The sequence below is a fragment of the Bombus pascuorum genome, chromosome 8 (genome assembly GCF_905332965.1).
Source record: "Bombus pascuorum chromosome 8, iyBomPasc1.1, whole genome shotgun sequence".
NCBI classification, from domain to species: domain Eukaryota; kingdom Metazoa; phylum Arthropoda; class Insecta; order Hymenoptera; family Apidae; genus Bombus; species Bombus pascuorum.
This window is the reverse complement of record NC_083495.1, coordinates 8,445,970-8,467,892: the sequence shown is the minus strand read 5'-3', so window position 1 is coordinate 8,467,892 and position 21,923 is coordinate 8,445,970. Positions and strand designations below refer to the sequence as shown.

Below are 21,923 nucleotides of genomic sequence, written 5' to 3'. Positions count from 1 at the left end.
TCGAGAGTTAATCGATAGCGAGCGTGAACGATCGCACTGACACGAGTGTGTATTGAATCAGCATGAATAATTTAATATGTAAAGCGTAGAGATTTGAATATTTATGCAGACAATTATTGGTATACAAATGCACTCGTGCTAATCGTCTTTACGTTCGTGTTCTTGTTCAAAAACTAAATGTAGATTTTCCAATTTTATCCATTAACGCTCTCTTATCCGAAAAAGCATGATTCTCCGCTTTGAATTCTTTTATATTTTTTTTGATACCTACAAAATACATTATAAAAATTATATTGTATGTAATATATATATAATAATATATTATATATATATATATATATATATATATGTAAAATTATATTACCGCTCGAAAGTACGCAGAAAAATGTAATTAATATCGTTACTTTTTAAAAGACATATTTTAATTATAAAACTACGGATAAATCCAACTGCAATAATTCCATTCTTTGTAACCATCACAGTTACACACGATAACATGTTATGATCCGATTAAATTGTTTTTTAAAACTCAGTGTGCTGTAATAAAACTATAGTTTGTAATCGTCAAAGCTCGTAGAAATATTTTATTGCTTGATAAATCTTTTATCTTTAGCTTTTGATTTTCGACTTATAAATCAAAATTGCAGAATCTTTTAAACCGATAAAAAGATTTCTACGACTTAAAAAGGTCTTTGATATTAATACAATCACTGATTTAAATAGTAAATAAATGTATATGTAACAGTACACATAATAAATAGTAAAATATGTTATTGTTATGCTATTTCATGGATAATATAGGATTATAATTCATAGAGCCAATAAATTAGTAGCAAATTTATCTAACAAGAGTTCTTATTTACTTACTACAAGATACATACAAATCTTATTTTCTTCATGCCTGAATAATGAAAACGAAGTTCAGTGTCATCATTTTATCTAAATGTATAGATCGTGCGTCTGCTTAAAATGAATTTTATCTTTGTAATTTCATTATCTTCATTTTGTTTCAACATTCAAAATTACGATTATAATTTCACCTGAAAATATCTTAAGTAGAAAGAGAATTAATACCGTCTATGTGAAATCATTATTGATTCTCGCAAACATACCTGATTGCTCCATTTGTTAGACTTTTTTATTAGTCAGAACCTTAACTAACATACGAGTAAGCGATAAAACAATTTATTCATTCGAAAAATATTGTATCTATCACACATGTAAGAGGGATTCTATTACTGATAGAAAATATTTTCGAAAGGATTCATTGGTTGATTATAAAAAAAATGTAATTTAACTCGTAAGACAGTGGAAAAGTTCACTTCTAAACTTCACGATATAGAAATAAATATATTTAATTGTGAGGCAAGAATAATTATCATTAATTAAAATTTACTGTAATTTAAATTATATTAATCACTGTTAATAGTACGCATACGATAAACATTTCTTTGTTTGAAATTTTGTTTCATTTAAAGTTGTTGTTTCGAAAAGATCGTGTTTAAACATACGTATTTATTTAAGAATTAGTCGAATTATTCGCATTCCACGAATTTTCATATTCGTCTTTAGGCCTTGAACGAAAAATCCTATTCTACATCTTCTTACATATCTTTACACGTAGAATAACATCTCCTTCCATTTTATCATTCTCTGTATAACCTTATTAATCACTTATCATTAGTGTTAGCAACTAATTTATTTAGTCTTAATGATTAAAAATAGTCAAAATTCCTTTCGTTTCAAAATGTAAATCAGCCTGTTAATGTAGTTATGTAAACACGATTATCGAGAGGCAAAAATCTGAAGACAAATTTCTAGTAGTACCCATTTATGATATTATTGTCAATACGTACAGTTATTTACGAATAACCATATAAATATTTAAACATTAACGAAGTCTATCTTTGATGAGGTGTTAGATTGCGGAAACTTTTGTCTGTAACTCGTAAATTAAAGTATATGGGGAAATTATTAAGTATATTGACGTTGACAAAATATTTCAACCTCATTAAAATCGGTGAGGTGTTCCCTATTCTAAATAATTACTAGACTGCAAATATCTGATGTTCATATAAATCTGAATTTTTGTGACCATAGTCAAAGAAATAGAATCTAAGTAGAAGGGGTTTATTTAATCCAATAAACATTGTGATAAGTGTATTACTTTAGAAATTTTGGGCATTTCTGCACATTATGTTGCATTGTATATACTTTTACACTTATAAATTAAATTATCTATAAATACATCAAAATTCGCAGTTTAGTAATTCCCAATTTTCCCTTTTCTAAGTAATTCCAAGACTATGAATATTTATTGAAATTCATGTTTCTATAAATATAATGTACAAAGTGGAACTTACGTGGAAAATTGTATTGTTTATTAAATATTGCAAAGGTTACTGTACTTCGTATATTTTATATATCTTCGCATGTTACGTGCATTCTGTGCATTTCTCTATCTTCAAATTTCCCATAAGTTCATAAAAATCCGCAGTCTAATAATGGGCAATCTTCTTCTCGCGAACTATCACTAATTACCCCATTTCCCCCATAAACCAAATTCTTTGACATTCTCGTACGTCGAAACTGTATCAGCGCGGCGTGATTCATCCGCTTGCGCCACTTACGCAACGTTCGAAATCGCGAAGTGGGTCGGCGAAGAGGTGACAGGAGGAAAAAGAGCGTCGCCAGGGAAAAGAGTTCAGGAGATCAGTGACATTAGAGAGGGTAGGTCGGTGGAGGGAATGGTCGTTTCAATTGGGCGAAAAGACGAAGCTGATTTGAACGGAAGGAGATAGAAGGAAGGTGAAAGGGAAGAGGCGAAATACAGACGATACAGGATCGGCTCGGTAGAGCAAGAGTCGATTCGCGTGGTTCCAGTGGCCCTCGGTACGCGCGATCGTCACGATGCTAAGGACGACTCGCTCGAACGACGACCGTCTTTTCGCGAGCACGTTCGATAGAACATATTAGGAGGACGGCCTCTATCTCCCCTCCCACGAGTTACGACGTCAATTCTAGCGGGACACTAGCGAGCTGAATCGCGCGTCTCTGTCTCTATACACACCGGCTCGTATATATACCTGCGTAACGCCGAAAAAACCTGGCCAGTCGTGTACGACGCCTGTCACCGTTCCACGCGCGAGTTTTCCTGCGCCGCGTTTCCTCCTGCTAATACGTTGACACTTTTTCAACGTACGTGGACGATATCCTTCATTCTTCCTGCGAGAACCTCTCCAGCCAGATCATTGGAAAGAAGACGCTGATTAAAGAAAAATCGAGGATTTCCTGTAATTTAGCAGGAATTTTGACAAATTCAAAGGAAAAAGATTTTTAGGGAGTCCCCAGTTTACTAACAGCATTAGTAAAAGTGGAATAGTTAGAAAGATTTTTTAAACGTAAGAATCAGAAAATAAATTAAACTACGCTCGAAGAATTAGGGAATATAGAAAAAGTTGAAGGTTATGGAATTGAGAGTTCCTGCGAGACGCATAAAAGGAAACGATAGAACAGATCGTTCACTGACAGTGACGAAGTAAGTACAATGTCAGGACAACGTCTCGACGTTAACATCAACGTGGTCGCTTGAAAAGCCCAAATTCATCAAGTTTAACACTTTCACGTTTCAATATTTTCATCGAGCTGTACACATCAACAACGTTATCTTCTTCGCAGAAGCGACAAATTTTCGTAGTTTCCTGTATACGTTTAACGCACGTTTCCTCGCAACGGTGACAGAGCGACTCCCGTGTGAATTTTATTGTCCTTAAATCAACTTAAACCTAGTACAAACAAGTAATTAGCGGTGATAATAAAATATCAATCATCGGAAGACGATCGAGGAGCTGGGTTGTGGAAACAGAAGCACACTTACAGTCAAGTTTCGTGTGTGTGAGGATCATCTAGCGCTGCATCAATGAATCAATAAATCAATAAATCATACCACACGACAGTAGCCAAGACTCATCTAAGAATCACCGATAAATCATTATCACCTGCGAGATTACTGTTGCCTGCAGAAAGGTAAATAAGATACGGCAAGGAGACCGAAATAATTCAAGTTTTCATCGGTGAAAAAGCGATTCGAGGAAGAAGGATCTTTTCCAAGAGGCTCGTTCGAGAATGTGAATTGCAAGTTGATCAAAGATCGAACTTTTTCATTTATGTCCTTCACAGAAAAATCGGAAGGCGTCAGCAATTTCTCAAGAGAATTTGGAATTAACGATAGAGAATACAGGTAAGTAAATTTATGCAGAAACCGTTAGTAATATATTTCAAGGTAAGAAGAATCGTTTAAAGCAATATGTAAGCGGCTGTTGATAATTCGCGTTATGCGACGAAACAATCTTTCAACAAGCAATATTCGTTTCGCGTTTATCGGGAACGTTTATTGATAATTATTACGTTCCGATGGGCTGGATATCGCTAAATCGAGTCAGACTTTTAAGCGTCACAATTTCGATAAGATTCGCCCCACACGAACGATTCGTTGTGCTTCGTATTTAAATCGTTTTTAAATCATTACCTGAAGAGATTTAATGTAGAGATTACGACGAACGTATGTTAATTAATTTTCTATCGGTAGATCTCGAGATATTTTTAATTTGTTTGTTTAAAGAGCTCAAGGTATATGAGATTGATCGAGGAAATGATTGAATCCGTAGAGCTGAAGTACAATTATGTTTCTTTAAGTGTAATTGTTAGATGAGTTAGAAAGAATAGGTTGTAAAGATAATATGTCTGTTCATTTGCCATTTGAAAAGACAAGCAATTTTAGAGGGACATATTTAAAGCTCTGAATTCATTTTTATGGATTTTGAAATGAATGCACGTTACGTAAATATTGCAACGTGTAGCCGTGAAATACTTTTTCGCAATCGTTTGATATGGATTCTGAAGTGGTTTTCTTTATTTCCATACATTAGTATTCTTGTACATGTTTGAAATTTAACGAGAAAGATTAATTAAAATTGTTAAAAACTGGATTAGAAGGCATTTCTACCTTTTCAATTATTTTCTAAAGTCTATATATAATATATTTATCACAAAAATTAGAATTTAAAATGAAATTATACGTCCATTAATCTTTATCTGGTGCAACTATTTTTAATGTATTAGAATTTAGAAAACCTCCAAATTATTGTAATTCTATTGAATATAAATATTAATTTATTTTTTAGTAGAACGTACAGCTGCAATCGCTATTCAACATTTCGCCTATTGAAATCAAAGTAAAATCGCTAATTATAAACTTATATTTTATTAGCTATTTTTAAATGATAATTTGGAGAAAATGTTACAAATTTTTATTATTTCTTAAAAAATAGAAATATATATTATTATTATTATAAAATGCTAAAATACTTTTCTTTTATTAAAAATGCTAATATACTTATGCAAATATTCAGTTATTGTAAAGTTATTAGTTATTATATATAAGGTAAATTGCCTAAAAATCAAAGTATCTTTCTTTCTAGAGACTATCATTTTAGAGTATTTGTTATAGGAAATGTCTGTTTTCCACCACAATGTGCGATAAAATATGTATCGCTGGAAGGCACATTTTTGTGTTGATGTTAATTACCGTAACAGAAATCTCGACGTTAACATGTTTTTCGCAATAATGTATGTAATTCAAAGTTTACCACTACGATTTTCTTAAACCACGAATCTTTTTCTTCGCAATATACATGTATATGTTTCCTGGAAACTGCGCACCACATAAAATCGGGCAATTTCAGCACTCGATACAAACGGCATTTAAATTATGTAAAATTGTCGATAGTACCAACGTATGAATTATTCGTGAATTCTTGCAAATAATACACTACATCAAATGATATCTTGAATAATTGATGGTTTAATATGAAAGAAAATTTGAATGAATAATTCAACATAAATTCTATAACAACAAATAGAAATTTGATTAATTAATATAAACTATTTTTAATGACTTACAGTCTTCTTGCGGACTTATACATATGATTATTCTAACGTAACTAACTACAACTAACATAAATGAAATTTATGTTTTCCATAAGAAATGGTTAAGAATATTTGAAAAAAAAATCTACTTTCTTCAAAAATAAGAAGAAGGTTGAAAGGACATAGTTTTCAATATATGTATAAAATGGTAAAAGAATGACCATATTGCTTGATTATAGATTTATAAATTTTCGATTTGAGATACGAGTCGCGTGCCCGCCGCGTGTACCGGAAGTCAACTATCATTGCTTTCGTGCAACAGTGTATTAGGTGGACACTAAAATGTGATTTTATCGTGGAATGTGGTTAACAGGTGGGAAAATAGGAAGCGGCGTGCTTTAGGATAATTGAGATCTGCGCAATTACATATGTATATGCACGTGATAAGGACTTATGACGAGCGACTTTTAAATTTTATTATTACGCTGTGAGTTAACTCTTTCGCATAAGTGGACGAAATATCTTAACAGGCTATGTCGTTCACGTAACACTTAGGACGAGATATCTCGGGGCCATACAATGTCGTCTATATCATCGTACTGGCGGAAAATGATGGAATTTCATAAAAATGTTCAGAAATTTATAGATAATAAAAAAGAATAAGAAAAGGTAACAATATTTTCTAAGTAGAACATTGTTACCTATTAATGTTTTAACGGAAGGAAACGATTTAACTCGTTATTTCGATTACCAATCGCTTGGTTTAATAACGGCAATTAACTATTTCTTTTGTATCGATTTCCTTGCTTATAGATTTTCGCAAGCGTACACTTGCACTTTCTATCATAAATCTGTAAGTGAGACTGTCCGTCTATAAATTTGCAATAAATAACGGAATATTCGTATGTAACGGTGTTACTAAAATATAATGAAAGTACTTTCGTACGAAATAGAACAGCTCTAAGCACAATAATAGCGCATTATGCAACCTTTTACGACAAGAGGAAATCAATTCTAATGTGACCTTTCGTAAATCACGCTTGTGCGAATTTGCACAAAGCGGCCACGACAATTCGTGCAGACATTATCCTGAGATATCGACATTTTCAGTCCAAGATTCTAGATCTCGTCGGATTAACCATACTCGTCGAGCTCGATATACCTAGAGCCTAATCGTAAGCATAATTTACATTTAAAAAGCATTATGGTTATTCGTGACTCCTTTCTGTCTCTTGCTTACATCGGAATATTTATTAGCTACATCGTGAGCTGTTTTTGCATCCCTATGTTAGAAAATCCCACGTAGATTGTGTACCATGGAAGCATTCAAGGATATGGCTGAGCTAGAACGTTGTAATCGTACGTAGGATCGGTCGATTACTTAACGAGTCTTGTCGATACCTCGATCTTGCGGGTTTAACGGATCACATCATTATGATCACGGAAAAATAAATAGAAATAAATAGAGAAATCGATATTGTGAAATTCTTATTACATTCGATTCGTACCATCGTGACATTAAAAAAGTGACCAGACAGATAAAAACGAAATAATTGCAAGGACTTGCGAAGTTTATGCTTCTTGTGCCTCGATTTCTCAACAACTGTCCTTCGTCGTAAAATTCTCTTTTCTTTCTTTACTTTATTCAACCGATGATAATAATCATTTACTAACCTTGCACAAAGTAGGAAAAATGTTATCACAAATACTCTGAAATACGTAAATTCTGACATTAAGCTCTATTTTGTATGGAATGATCGAATTAAACCTTGCGTCGTAGCATCGAATGTTATGCAACGCAATTCTGATCCATCTTATCCATTCCATGACGAATGTTTGCAAGCCATTTGCACCTGCTATTAACGCATATTAGTATGAGAAAAACATGTATCTTTTTCTATAATACAATGACAATAAAAGCCGTTTTGTGAATGAATTATCTGGTACAATGCGACAATAAATGTTGAATCATGTGCTGTATTCGCAATTCGTTTATGTTAATTGTTGTCATTGTTAATAATGTAAATATACGTTCTACGATATTCAGATGCAAGTATAATTATTGTGGAGCTGAGATATTGCGTCTAAAACATTTTGAAAAATTTTTTTACATTCTTTTTATATTCAATGAAATTCTTTTTATATAATATCGATTCGAAATGGATAGCATAAAATTTTCTTTCATTTAACCTTTAATCTATTTTCTGTCCTTTTTCAGATTTATTTTGTAGCTAATCGTTGTTGATAATTTAACATTATATGCAATTTCGTGTTTGTTGATACCGGTTCCTGAAACCAAATCAAATTAATTTGTACTTTTGAATCATGTCTATAATTATAATTAACATTTGTATATATTATACGTAATCGCATTTTTCAATGCCACTTCAAATGTGCATTTTAAATTTGGTATCCACTTGAAGTCGTGTTACTTGAAACAATATAATTTCGTCGAGTAACTTGACTGATATGAACACAATTTTGAACAATTTTGAACAATCTAAGTAATTCGACTAATCTGAACAAACTATATATTCACTTTCAAATTACATGAATTCTAGTAACATTGAAATATATTATATTATTATTATTAAAACATTAAATAAATAAATAAATTTATTGTAATGCATTATGATATATCATAATAATGAATTCTTAATAAATATAGTAGTGAATTCAAATATAAAAGTGAATAGTGAATCAGTAATGCAAAGTGAAATTCATATCAATAAAATTACTTGAAACCATATGGGTTCAAGCAACAACGCACTATGTGATATAAACGAGGCTTAACGTTTTTTAAGATAATCGATCACAGAATTAACAGACATAAATTCTTTTAAGTCATGGAAATAATCTAGATGATAAGTAAGAAATGGCGATCCATATCCGTATGGAAAATTTTCATCGATAAAAGTAAGACCTTCGCTGATTGTTACATTGGTGCCGTGCTTAAGTCTAACATAAGTACCTATGTACCATCTTAAAAATCGTTTTGTTTTCAAACATCCTCGTTATCAATGGCAATCAAATTAAACTTGAAACATTGTCATTGAGATCGTCATCATTATTGAAGTTGACATTCGTGACGTTATATGATAGGCAATCGTATAGATTTTAATCATTACTGGTTAGATTATCTATTTTAACGATATAAATATTGCTACCACGAAATTCAACTCACAAAGATTCTATCTTAATCACTCCTGTAGTAGATGATCGATAAAACATCGAACATTAGTTGTAAGTGTATTAATTGTGATTCTAGAAAATATTTTTGGAAATCTGATGTGCTTTTTAATTATGACAAATACAGTAATGAACGTAGATACATAAATATCGAAGCTAATTAATATACAAAGTTTTAATATATTTTATCGAAAGTATTATTTGTATAGTACTATGACGTACAATATATACATGTTAAGATTTTTAGATATCAGCACTAATATACTATGTATTATATAATGTTACTATTTAATATTATGTAATGTAACATATTTAATATTACATAGTATATAATGTTAAATATTTAATTTATCTTTTTTTACGAGTCATGTGTGAACGCACTCCTAATCTTTTCGTGAAAGTTTTAGATAAAAATTGGCATAGAATTGAGGAAGTGTTCTTTCTCTTGTTTTAATCATGTTCGTTTTGGTTTTATAAGTATCTACAATATTTCTATACAAAAGGGGCACATATTTATACTATATAAGGAGTTGAACCTTGTTTTATGTCATACGAGATTTGTGGCATTTTTATAACATATAGTTTTTGACGAATAGAATTCAAAAGTAGCAGTCTTAAAGTGCGGAGATCATTATTTTAAAAATTATGCGTGTATGTAGCTATAGTCTAGTAAAATTATATTGCGATATTAATCAGATAATTGTGTACATGTTGTTTTAGATTCACCATGGGGAAATGTACAAAGTCACAACCTACAGAAAGTCCCATGCAGGAATTTAATAGCAGGTATGAATTATTAACTTGTGTTTTATTCGCAATGTCATTCACGTTATTTAAATGTGCAATATCAAATTAAATTTATCTCAAATTGACAATTTTGTAAATTTTATTAATTTTATCATTCCTATCGATAAATTATTCTGACGTAGAACCTCTTTGATAATGTCATTAGTATTAATTTTCGTTAACTTCATTAATTTCATAAGTGAACTTGAATTTTTATTGATAATTCTAATTTAATTAATTAATAATTAATATTGATAATTCTAAAATAAAATTTTCGTTCTGTTATCAATCATTATTAACGTAAGTCACTGTATAGTGTGTATGTTGCTACACGTTTATTTCTATATTTATGTCAATTATTTGTTAAAATTTAATGAAACCCTATTCTCCAATGATAAATTAACATTAATCACCTATGGGGAACTGACATAATAACTAGAATTAATTATAGAATCTTCATATTTTTCATTATATGATACGATACTTTTACGATATTTCTTGCGTATGACTGATGGTACTTGAAAAAAGAATTTACATTTAGTTTCTTCTAATATATATAACCAAATATAAATAAATATAATCAAATTGAAAAATATAAAATCTTCCAAGCAGATTATAAATTAGTAATGTACTCCAATTAGAAGAAAAGGTTTTATTTGATAAGTTTCTACGTCGTAAAATATTATACAATTATCCACTTTAACCTCCCATTTTCTGAATTACTTTGAAAAATATATGATAGTATCAAGAGGCACGAGACTAGATAGTATCTTCGACACATAATGTAATGACGTATTTCTTTTTCTGTGATCAGTACGAAAATAGCTACTGTCATGATTGGAGAATACAATGAGAAGGATGAACTATACAATCCCTTTGAACACCGTGATAAGAAAAATACCAATTCGTAAGTTATTTTTTCTTTATATCAGTACATAAAATCTAGTCATACTACTGATCAGTGAATTTTAAGATCGTTTATACTTCATTGTTACGATATAGGTAAATTCAATATATTTTATTTTAATTTAATTACAGTATCTGATACTAAACGAAATAGTACAAAATAACTGAAAAGATAATTTTATTAATTACCGTCTTGTTTGACTTTTTTTATAATATCACTGATTATTATTACTCTGAACCGGCAGTATACCGTTTAAGAAAAGAACTACCATTACAAAAAGAAATCGTGAGAAATGTTCAACATAATAAATACACAAATTGTTCTTGTTACAGAGACTTCGGTGCTCTAACTCACCTATTAAAATCGTCTCTTGGTACCGGAATCCTTGCTATGCCAAATGCGATTAAGAATGGCGGAGTGTTATTCGGTGGAATCGGTACTATAATAATCGGTATAATATGCGCGCATTGTGTCCACATACTGGTTCGTTCGTCCCACGTGCTATGCAAGAAAACGAAAACACCACAGATGACATACGCCGAAACAGCGGAGGCTGCGTTTTTTAATGGACCAAAAACATTAAGGCCATTCGCGAACGCAAGTCGAATATTAGTAAATATTGCATTGTGTGCAACTTACGTGGGCGGTACGTGCGTCTATGTGGTATTCGTATCGACCTCGATCAAACAGGTAAGTCTTACACGCTGGTTTCCAACAGTTATTATAATAGCAGTCTGTTATATTGTTCAGTCGTGGAAAAAAACAATGGCAGTAGAAAAATGTAAAACGAGTTTCCTTGTGCTCACTTGTCATTCGTGATAGTTAAAGAAGCAATAAGTACATAATACCCTGCTAACAAAGTAAATAATATACTTTGACCAAAGAGTCATTCGATAAAAGATAGCCAGTTGTAGAAGTTCAGACAAATTTAAAACGCAAAAAGACACTGAAATATAATATTCCGCTAAAAATATTAATATGCTTCGATTGTATTTCCTATATACAAACAGCTGAAGTGCTGGTGGAGCATTGATATCAATAAATTATATTTAAAATATGCGACAGTTCAATCGAGTGTTGAAATAGCGTGTCGGTGCTCGAAAGATACCGATAATTTGAATATCAGTTCGATAACGTTATTTCAGCATTGAAACACTCGTTATCCACAATTTTAACTAACGAATGGAAAGTTCGCAACCGAACAATTTTATCTATCTACATAAATTTGCCGCTGCGATCAATAGGATCTTCCTTTTTACTACTCCTCCTTGACAAATTAATAAACGTGAAATTGTTCGTTCTTTTAATGAAAAATGTTCATATTGGAGGATTTATTTATTAGCTTTGGCTATTATCATTTTGTCGTTTATTTCCCTAATTTGGAGAAATTTAAAATGATTTATCATGTTGGTATCGGCTATTGGCAACATATACTATAAATAATTGGTTGTATCGTAAAATAGTGTTATATTAATACGTTTCGTGCTGATCTTGCGAGAATATCTTTCCCACGTTACCATTTTCGCATTGATATATTAATATTATAGCAACTTTTTTTGCAATGTAATTTTACATTAAAATATAGGCATTTGTTTGTAAGAAAGGCGATACTAGCAGTTGAATACTAACATGAAAAATTTTTTCGTGAATGCTGAGTTTCTGTTCTTAAGATTCGATATATCTGAAAATTATACATGTATAGACATTATGAATTCCCTGTAAAAAGTATGAAATGCGACTTATCACGTTTTTTCCTTATAATTTTCATATAGTTGATAGATATTTATTAAAAGTTTTCCATTCTATTTCCACATGTTCTGTGAGTCACTTCATCAGTTACATTTATGAGCCATTCACGTGGAAGTTTACTTAAATATCCAGACAGCTAGTCATATTTCATTATTCATTGCCTAATAATTATTCATTGTGCCGTTTGTGAATATCTATATACAAAAGCAATTCAAATTTTTGGTTTCAAAATATAATAGCAAAGATATTGCTATAATATATTGCTATAATGGTTACTAAACATTACATTTTAGAATTAGAATTAATAAACATTATTTTTAACAATATAACATAGTAAGTACGATATTATGATTTAGTTATATATCAAATTAATAATCTACTATTCTCTCTCTATGTTTACTGTTCTATAATCTACAAACGAATAGAATCTGTAAATAATATTCATCTTCTTAACTACATCAAGATGTAGATTGTAAAACCACTCTAATCTGCGATCGTCTCAGTTCCTTTGTCCTCGTTCATCGTCGCACGTGCATCTTTCTCCTTTTTTCCTTGATCACAATTGAAAATCTGTGCCAACGCGTAGCCTCCAGACTTGTTCTGACTCGTTTAACCTGCAGGGTCCACCTTGTTTGCTTGTCCGTGAACAAAAATTACAGTCTGAATGGATTGTAACTAACTAATCGGATGATTCAACGCTAAATAAGACAAGACGTCCCATCAATTCTGTTGTATCTGCAATGTTTCATTTCTTTTTAGTTCAAACATCGTGATTTACTTGTAAAATATGAAATAAAAAACGAAAAGATTAATTACGAAAGCTCCATACGACCGTATCAAATAATGACAATAGTTTATGTGAGTTAAATATTTTCCCTCAAACGACATGTAAATTTTTTATGGTAAAATTTGGACGAACAGCGAATTTTGAATAAAAAATTTCTAGGATACAATTATCATAAAACTCAGTTTCTATTGAATTTTCGTATTTTCTAAATTTTATTACTTTTATAAGCTTTACATACATTTTAATTTAAATTTTCTATTTTAAATCATTTTAATTTTTATGAATGAATTTATTAAGATTTTACTGCCTGACAAAATAGATGCTTCCTAGGAAAAATAAGTATTCTGAGCTCCAAGAGTTTCGATACCTCACGAGGTTTCAAATTCGATTTTGACGAATTTGAAAATTCAATTTAAAATGAATCGTTTCTAATGTTTGCTCTTTGTAATAAAAGTTCTCTTACGAAATTATTGGTGATTTTGTTTTAGGTTGTGGACCACCACACCGGCATGGACATACCTCTTCGCATGTACATGCTCACGTTGATTCCTGCGGTGTTGCTGCTGGGACAAATTCGAAATTTGAAATATTTGGTACCATTCTCCATTCTGGCCAATCTTTCCATGATGGTCGGTTTTGCGATAACTCTGTACTACATCTTCAATGGAATTGAACCATCAAAGGACGTAAAGTTGATAGCGTCGGTCGAACACTTGCCTGTGTTCTTTGCTACTGTGTTATTCGCCATCGAGGGCATCGGCGTTGTAAGTTTGAAACGATAACTAAACTCTACTTGTTTGTTAAAAAAGTCATAGCTGTAAATTATAGCATAAATATGAGACAGTATCGTTCGGAAAAATAAGTCTTTTCTTATTATTATTATGTACAAAGGTTTTATGAATTAATTTCTAATTATACAAAATTTTAAAGATCCCATAGTTTAAACATTGTTATATAATGAATAAAATATTTCAGAAATCATTTTTGCACGTTCTGCAACATTCTGGATATAATAATGTTATTCTTATATGATACATGCTCCTTTTGCTTTTAATACAGTTCAGAAATCTTAATACAGATTCGAAGTCCAGGACATTTAATTAAAATATGCAGGAAAATTTTTTATCGTGATAAGTTAATTGAGATTGAAAGCCTTCAAATTTATTCACTTCATTTATAGTGGTATGAATTTTATAAATATAGAATTTTACAGATTTCGTAATAGTATAATTAAAAAATTAATTTCTTAGGTGATGCCTGTTGAAAATAGCATGCGGAATCCGCAACATTTTCTTGGTTGCCCGAGTGTCCTGAATATAACGATGACTATAGTGGTATCTTTATATGCTATACTGGGTGTATTCGGTTATTTGAAATACGGGGAAGCAGTTGACGCAACTATCACGTTGAACATACCAATAACAGAAATGTAAGATTGCGAATCAAATACTTATTAAATTGCTTGTAATTGAATTCAAAGAGTAGATGGTTTATTGTGTATACTATATATGTATATGAAACATTACTATTTGTTATTTATCTTCAATTCAATAAAGATTTACGAATTAAAGTAAAATATTTAATTCTTAATAAAATAATCACGATTTTTTAAATTCAATTTAAAATTCACTTAATTAAATTTCTAAATAAATTTCAATTTATAAATGATTTATAACTGTTGCATGAAACATACGTAGTTATCCAAGAATTTATGATTGTATTCATGGAGTTTAAAATTACACATATGGATAGCTTTCGAGGTATCTACAAATCGCAGGATTTTTCATAGAGGATACCTTATCATAGTTTTATACACAATATTTAAATGTTCTTAAATGCTCTTAAATGGAGATAAAATTTGTATAAGCCAATATATTGTTTTACAGCCCAGGACAGATGGTGAAACTACTTATCGCTCTAGCGGTTTTGTTTAGCTACGGATTGCAGTTTACCGTGCCAATCGATATAATATGGGGATTAATGAAAGAGAAATTCAGTCATAAATATGAAGGAATATCTGAAACAGCGCTAAGAATGTTCATAGCTTTGTTTACAAGTAAGTTGCTTTAATTTCCAAACAATTATAATCTGAGAAAACTTGAACTAATTTCCTACAAAATGACTGAGGAAGATGACGGAAACGATAATAAATTCTAAGGCCAATTGTTAAGAAAGAATATTTGTAACATTACTTTCCTCTACTTTTCAATTTATTACGATACATATGTACAAGATTTTTTACTAGTTATATAGTTACAAGAAGATTATTCTTTCTTCTCTTACTTACTTTCTTCTTTTACTCGTAGAACATGTCGACACTGTTTGACAGGAAGAACCTAAGACGCAATTAAATCACAAATTGCTGTCATTTGCCATGTGGTTTTTTTTTCGCAACAAATTGCTCTTATTAAGCAAAGGATTAACGTTTTGATATTCCCGAGATAACAAGCTGTGATTACCCTTCTGGTTATTACCGGTTTACGCCACTGAGTGTGTACCAGACATGTGTGTTATTTTTCTAAGGAAGTAAGAGAGGAACGTGAATTGCAATAGAAAGACGTAGACCGGGTTAGGGGAATACTTGTTGGCTTCGTAACCGCATGACTCACTGTTAACCGTTCAATGACTCGTTCGCATTTAATTCATTGAGGATTTACCACTTTGATATTCACGTCCTTGTTGTTTACGTTGTTGATGTTTCGACTTTTCGACGCGATAACTCTGTCTCTTTATAATGCAAGCTGTGATTTCCCTCGGCTGTGATGTTACTTAATAAGCTTGTCAAACAACTGAATTTAAATACACTAGTTCACTGATTTATACGTAGTATTCGCTACACGCAACTTTCTCGCAGCTTTTTTAAATTCCGATATATCCCAATTTTTTCATAACACTTTATAATATATTATCTAAAATCTTCTCTATATTCGATATTTAAATTGAATACATAGAATTTTCACACATATTAATTTGAATTTTTTAACGAATCATTAAATTTTTGTATTTTTGTTAGCTAATTTTTCTGCGATGACTATCATGTAAGAATTGCAAAATATAGAATGTTGTCTCCCTTCATAAATTTTTGTTTATAGAATTTTATTTAATAATTTCTTTTTCTTTCAGTTGCTGTGGCATGTCTGGTTCCAAAACTCGAACCCTTTATTTCCCTAGTCGGTTCAATATTTTTCTCCATCCTTGGTGTCACAATCCCAGCAATCGTGGAAACAGTTTCGTGCTGGGATGGTCACTTGGGTAAGTATAACTGGAGACTTTGGAAGAACAGTGTACTTTTAATATTTTCTCTCTTAGCGCTAGTATTCGGTTCATGGATTTCCATCACAGATATAATCAAATTGTATCGATAAAGTAATGACTTAAATCTATTTATAATTGCGTATACAAAAAGGACTTAATGTAAAATTAACACGTTCACTATGTACGTCTCGTATCCGAGTCAACATATATACCCCCGTTCATAAGTATCAGAATACTGCTCGTTTCGTACGAAAATTAATATTTCATCTAGATTATCGAAAAAACGATTACTTCATCTTTTTCAAATTCAAAGAACCGATTTTGTATTCACGCAAGATAATGATCCAAGACACATAATGGGGTTGACAAAAATTTAGAATCTTAATGACTAAACTAACTAAAAGCTCATTGGAAAATATTGAAATGAAATCATTATAAGTAGGAAACTCTGGCTAAAATTTGATTTTAAGAACTATTTTAAGAACTTATTTTAAGAATATATAGTATTCATAGAATCAGATAACATTGAATGTAACAGAAAAGATGATGACACGAAAGAAATTTTTGAGATAATTGTCGAGGATATTATTTTAATGTTTCACACACGAGTTCCTTACGGTGTAAGATTTTTAATGAGATAGTAATTCTTAACAATTCTAATAATTTCTTCATAATTATTTAACTTCTAGTTTTTCGTTAATGTTCTAATACTTATGAACTGTGATATAGTCTTACGATATACAATGTATGTGATACTTACTTATCAGACGTAGAATACAAATTGAAGATCGCGAAATTTGTAAAAGAAACTTTTATAATAGTTTATGTAAAAAACGTGTATGTATAAGTGTATACGATATAAAAACCGATTTTGTACGAAAATTATTTGTTAGCATAGATTATTAATAATAGAAATTCGATGAGAAGCGAATGTATTGAAATTATTAAGACTAGATCTTTTTTAAAACGCTATCGAATATCTGTACAGTCATCGTGACATATTAACTATCATTATTTATCATTAACGTAATTCACATTCCCATGAAGTATTTATTTTTAAGACTATTCGTGTACATTGTGTATTTATCTCTGCGTTATACTTAAGCATTTTTGTAATTTACGGATTTCTTGTAATTCAAAGAATGTTGTAAAATCGTGAAGTATTATAATTAATTTGGTGATTATAAGAGTAGATCGTAATGGAAGAAAAATCGAGAAAGCGTATCTAATTTTAAAAAGGATAAATAGATAGGTGTATTATATTTATTGTAAATATTCAAACTAGGATACAATATTTTTTAAACTATGTAGTATGCTTTGATATAAGTTTAGCAATAAAATAGATTAGCGTTCGTGGACTTATTGTTAATGTAGTAGTGGTCGCATTTTAAAGTTGTAGTAAATTTCTAAAAAAGAAGGTAATATACTGTTATTTATTTACTTGTATCAACGAAAAAGTAATTTTCTTGCCTATGTGTATAAATTTTAATAAATAATCTAATATTTTTAGTTTAAGCGAACGGATACGACTGTTACTACATTAAATTTGTAAGAGTAAATAGTATGCAACATCGTAAATTGTAAATTTATCACTGTACAAAACATTAAATCTATATGCATTTTTTAGAAATAACCAATCATTTTTAAGCACTCTTAAGCTGTAACTATCTTCGTTAGCATCGTGTCTACTGTTCAAAAACATCCGAACACTTGTTCAACATTGACAACACATATTTTAATCATAAAATTCCGGATAAATCAAACTGTAATGATTTTATTTTGTATAATCGACATGGCTGTGTATAATAGAATATGATGATGCGATTAAATTTGCTTGTAAATGGTAATACACAATAACAAAGCTAACATTTGTAATTGTCAAACCTTTTAGAATTATTTTATTACTTGAAAAACTTTCTATTTTCAAATCAATTTCTGACTTATAAGTCGGAGTAACATGATTTTTCTAACTTGATAAAAAGCCTTTGGATGTTACAAATAATGATTACATACTAAACATGTAGTAAATAACCAAATGAACGTAGTATTGCTACGTTTGTTAATGGTTAAGCCGTAAAAAGAACTAAACTAAATGAAACTAAATTTAAACTTTAAAATTTAAATTTAATAAAATTAAACTAAACTGAACTAAACTAAATTTTCAGAATACTTATAAATTGTAGTGTACATTTATTGAAATGCCTCAAATGCTTGTGCACGTGAGGGTCTATTGGATTCTGAATTTGATGATATTAGTAACGACTCTGCAAATGTTGGTTGTGTTTTGCGTTTTGTACAATTACAATATATTACAGCGACGAAAGTCAAATAAATTCCAATCATCAAAGGAATTATGTTCATATATCGAAAAATTTTTATTAGACGAAGCGTTTGATATGTGAATCCTATAATCGCCAACGTTGGCGTGTTTCCCTGTAAAATATTTGTTAGACAATTAGTCTATCGATATCTGAGAAAAATTGTGATTATATTTTGTACATTTTGATGTGATCTGTATCATGATGTAATGAAAGATTGTATTCATAAATTAACATCTGTTTGTAAAAATGTATAACGTTATTCAATTTCTTTGTCAGAATTTCCCAATGACAACGAAAGATCAGACTTTCTTAAGAATGAAAAGTGAATAAAATATATTGAATCAAATCAACTTCGTTGCTTTGAAATTAAATTCCCTGCCTACTGACGGATAAATGTTAATTCAATATTATTCTATTGCACAATATAATGATTGAACAAGTATCAATCACAACTATGAATCCGTTCAGGAGAATTATTTTTTTGGCCTCTAAGATTCCCGAATATTATTCCATTATATTTTTACTCTTGTTTATTATACTTCTATTTTTAAAGAAAACGAACAAATACATACATAACATAATAAACTCAGTTTTTAGTAAAGTTATTTTCTTATTATCATTCGTGAAATACTCTGGTGCCAACTTTGATCACATCACATGTCTTGAGAATTGAACCGTATAATTTTAATCAATTGCATTTCGTAAGTGAAATCATATGTTTAGTAAACAAGATGAAATGATAGGAACTGTCTTGAAGGATCTTACATTTTCGCACCACATAAGCGGAAAATATCCCTCGCTGACATTTGAAAGCAATTCGACCGACTGTTTTTCCAAATATAAATTTATTTGTGTCCTTTTCTGTCCAGAAAGAGGCGTTCCAGTATATGGTTCGATAATGATGTAAGTTTCATGCAGGTTTTCATCAGGGTTTAAACCACGTGCGTACTTTAACAGCTGTGGGTCACCGTGTAAAAAGTGTGGCTCTGATAAGATTACCGGCAGTTTCTGTAATAATATTAAATCTTGAATTAAGGGAAGATATTTTTATTTTGTTATAATGTTACCTGACATTCCGAGACATCGATTAAGCCTTGTGGTAAACATTTTGGTATTTTATTTTCTAATAAACAATAGCACTGCGATGTGTTTAAAAACCATGTCCTTTCCTTCATGGCGAATCGTGAGCCGATTAAACCTCGTATCGAAACTTCATCTTTATAATCCGTTTCGATAGTTCTACACATATATCTTGATAACTGATACGATATATTAACTTAAATAAAGTTATTTTTATTTAACATTTTGCCAGTATAATAAAGTAACAACAAATTTCAAGATAAACGATTTAAATAATAATTATTTCTTTATTCTCAAGATTTCTTTCTTCCTGATATCAGATACAAAAAATACATGGTTTAAACATTTTGTAAAAAATAATATTTCGTATTACATGAAAATGTACATAAAATTTTTAGTAATACTTTAAAAAGTAATGTCGTACCTGCATAAATCTGGTGTAAACGTTGAAACATAAGGCAATGGTTTTACTAATGGTGCCCAAATGATTGAGTCAGTTCCTCTTACTGTATTACAATCTTCAGAGTTCCACATTGTTTGTATTCTTTTTCCCATATAAGATGTAATATCTCCTAACCTCGTTATATCATTAACACCTCTGTTAACAGAAAATGGCCCACGAAAAGTAGCGTTCATCTACCAATTGGGAAAATTAGTATTATTTATATACGCATTTACTTAAGTATTATTATGAATATTTTTCGAACACCTTAGAAACATGAAACATTTTGTTAGCTGGCACGAAAATATCTGAAAAATTCCTGCATTGTTTGACATTATTGTCTAAATTTGAAAATAGAAAACGTTGGAAACTTATTGTTAAAATATGTTAAGAATTTTTAATAACAATTTTTATGACAAAGTATTAAAAATACAAAAATATGTTGCATGTTTTGTTTTACAAACAATTTTTACCCTCTGAAAGATACTGAGTAGATAAACATCTTGCTTGTCGGTTTCTCTCAACACAACTGGTGGACTACTGCTTAATGTTTTGCATATCAGATCCAATTCAGGGAATTTTTTTAAATTGCACGAAACTTTAATTCCATTGAAAAGCAGATCGTTAGGATTAGCTTTTAGAAAAATGGTACTACGGTTTGGAAATAGTTTCGGTATGTTATTACCATATTTTTTCATAAATTCAGGAGGTAAGCCAGAGAGCTATACAAACATAATTAATTAAAATTATACATACCGTTTACAGTTAAGGGTAATTAAATAATTAAGTATGCGGAAGGATAAAGGGTTTAAATAAATCGTATGGACAATATTTTACATATTAGATTACTATAGATATTCTGTGTTGATATAATAATATTAAACTAGTGAATAATTACGTAATCGATCATTGTCGAACTAAGAAGTTATTTTTTAAATTAACAGAGAAGATGTCTAAAAAACGAGTTATAGAACTTTCATCTTCATGTAATTGCAATTATACTTGCCATCGATATGGTACCAATGTATGCAGGATTTAATATAGTGAGTTTGTCATGTTTAGATAATTTCACACTCAAGTCTTTGTTAAAACTGTACGTAGATCTTGTTTTATATATAATTTCATCCATCGCATCGTCCACGTCTATAATTTCTTTCTCGAGTATTTCACTAAATGTATTATAATATACACGTTAAAAGACGAATTAACAAGGATTGATAAATGTTTACAAACTTATTAAGTCCAAGTATTTACGGTATATATGTATTCAAATAATTAACTAAAATTCAACGATAAGCACATTTTTTAAAATATTACGTGTCTAAAATATTCCAAGATATAATACCTTTACGATACTATAATGTTTCTTAATTACATACACTAACTAGCAAACATAAATTAGAAATATATGGCATGATAAAATAACGTATTCGAAACAATATGTTAAAAATAATACAATTGCATTGCTAGATAAATATA

At 30.2% G+C, this 21,923-nt stretch overlaps 3 protein-coding genes across 4 annotated transcripts in view; 1 reads left to right on the top strand and 2 right to left on the bottom strand.

Moving 5' to 3' along the window:
- Positions 1-21,923, bottom strand: part of LOC132910002 (mucin-2-like) — a 708,972-nt gene that overhangs the window by 674,013 nt on the left and 13,036 nt on the right. The gene's annotated exons all lie outside the window — the stretch shown is intronic.
- On the top strand, positions 2,901-19,268 carry LOC132910019 (proton-coupled amino acid transporter-like protein pathetic). 2 transcript variants are annotated; one of them, XM_060965376.1, is made up of 8 exons: positions 2,901-4,240; positions 9,838-9,903; positions 10,718-10,810; positions 11,143-11,500; positions 13,835-14,110; positions 14,597-14,775; positions 15,233-15,402; positions 16,470-19,268. In XM_060965376.1, exons 1-8 carry the CDS (start codon positions 4,167-4,169, stop codon positions 16,709-16,711), a joined length of 1,458 nt encoding a protein of 485 aa, XP_060821359.1. In that variant the 5' UTR covers positions 2,901-4,166; the 3' UTR covers positions 16,712-19,268. The 2 variants fall into 2 exon arrangements, with proteins under 2 accessions (XP_060821359.1, XP_060821360.1); XM_060965377.1 differs by lacking the exon at positions 2,901-4,240 and adding an exon at positions 9,609-9,736.
- Positions 19,598-21,600, bottom strand: LOC132909482 (sensory neuron membrane protein 2-like). The gene is made up of 4 exons (XM_060964338.1): positions 21,451-21,600; positions 20,918-21,166; positions 20,427-20,638; positions 19,598-19,967 (listed from the first exon to the last, which is right to left on the bottom strand). The coding sequence occupies exons 1-4, from the start codon at positions 21,571-21,573 to the stop codon at positions 19,634-19,636; spliced, it is 918 nt and encodes a 305-aa protein (XP_060820321.1). The 5' UTR covers positions 21,574-21,600; the 3' UTR covers positions 19,598-19,633.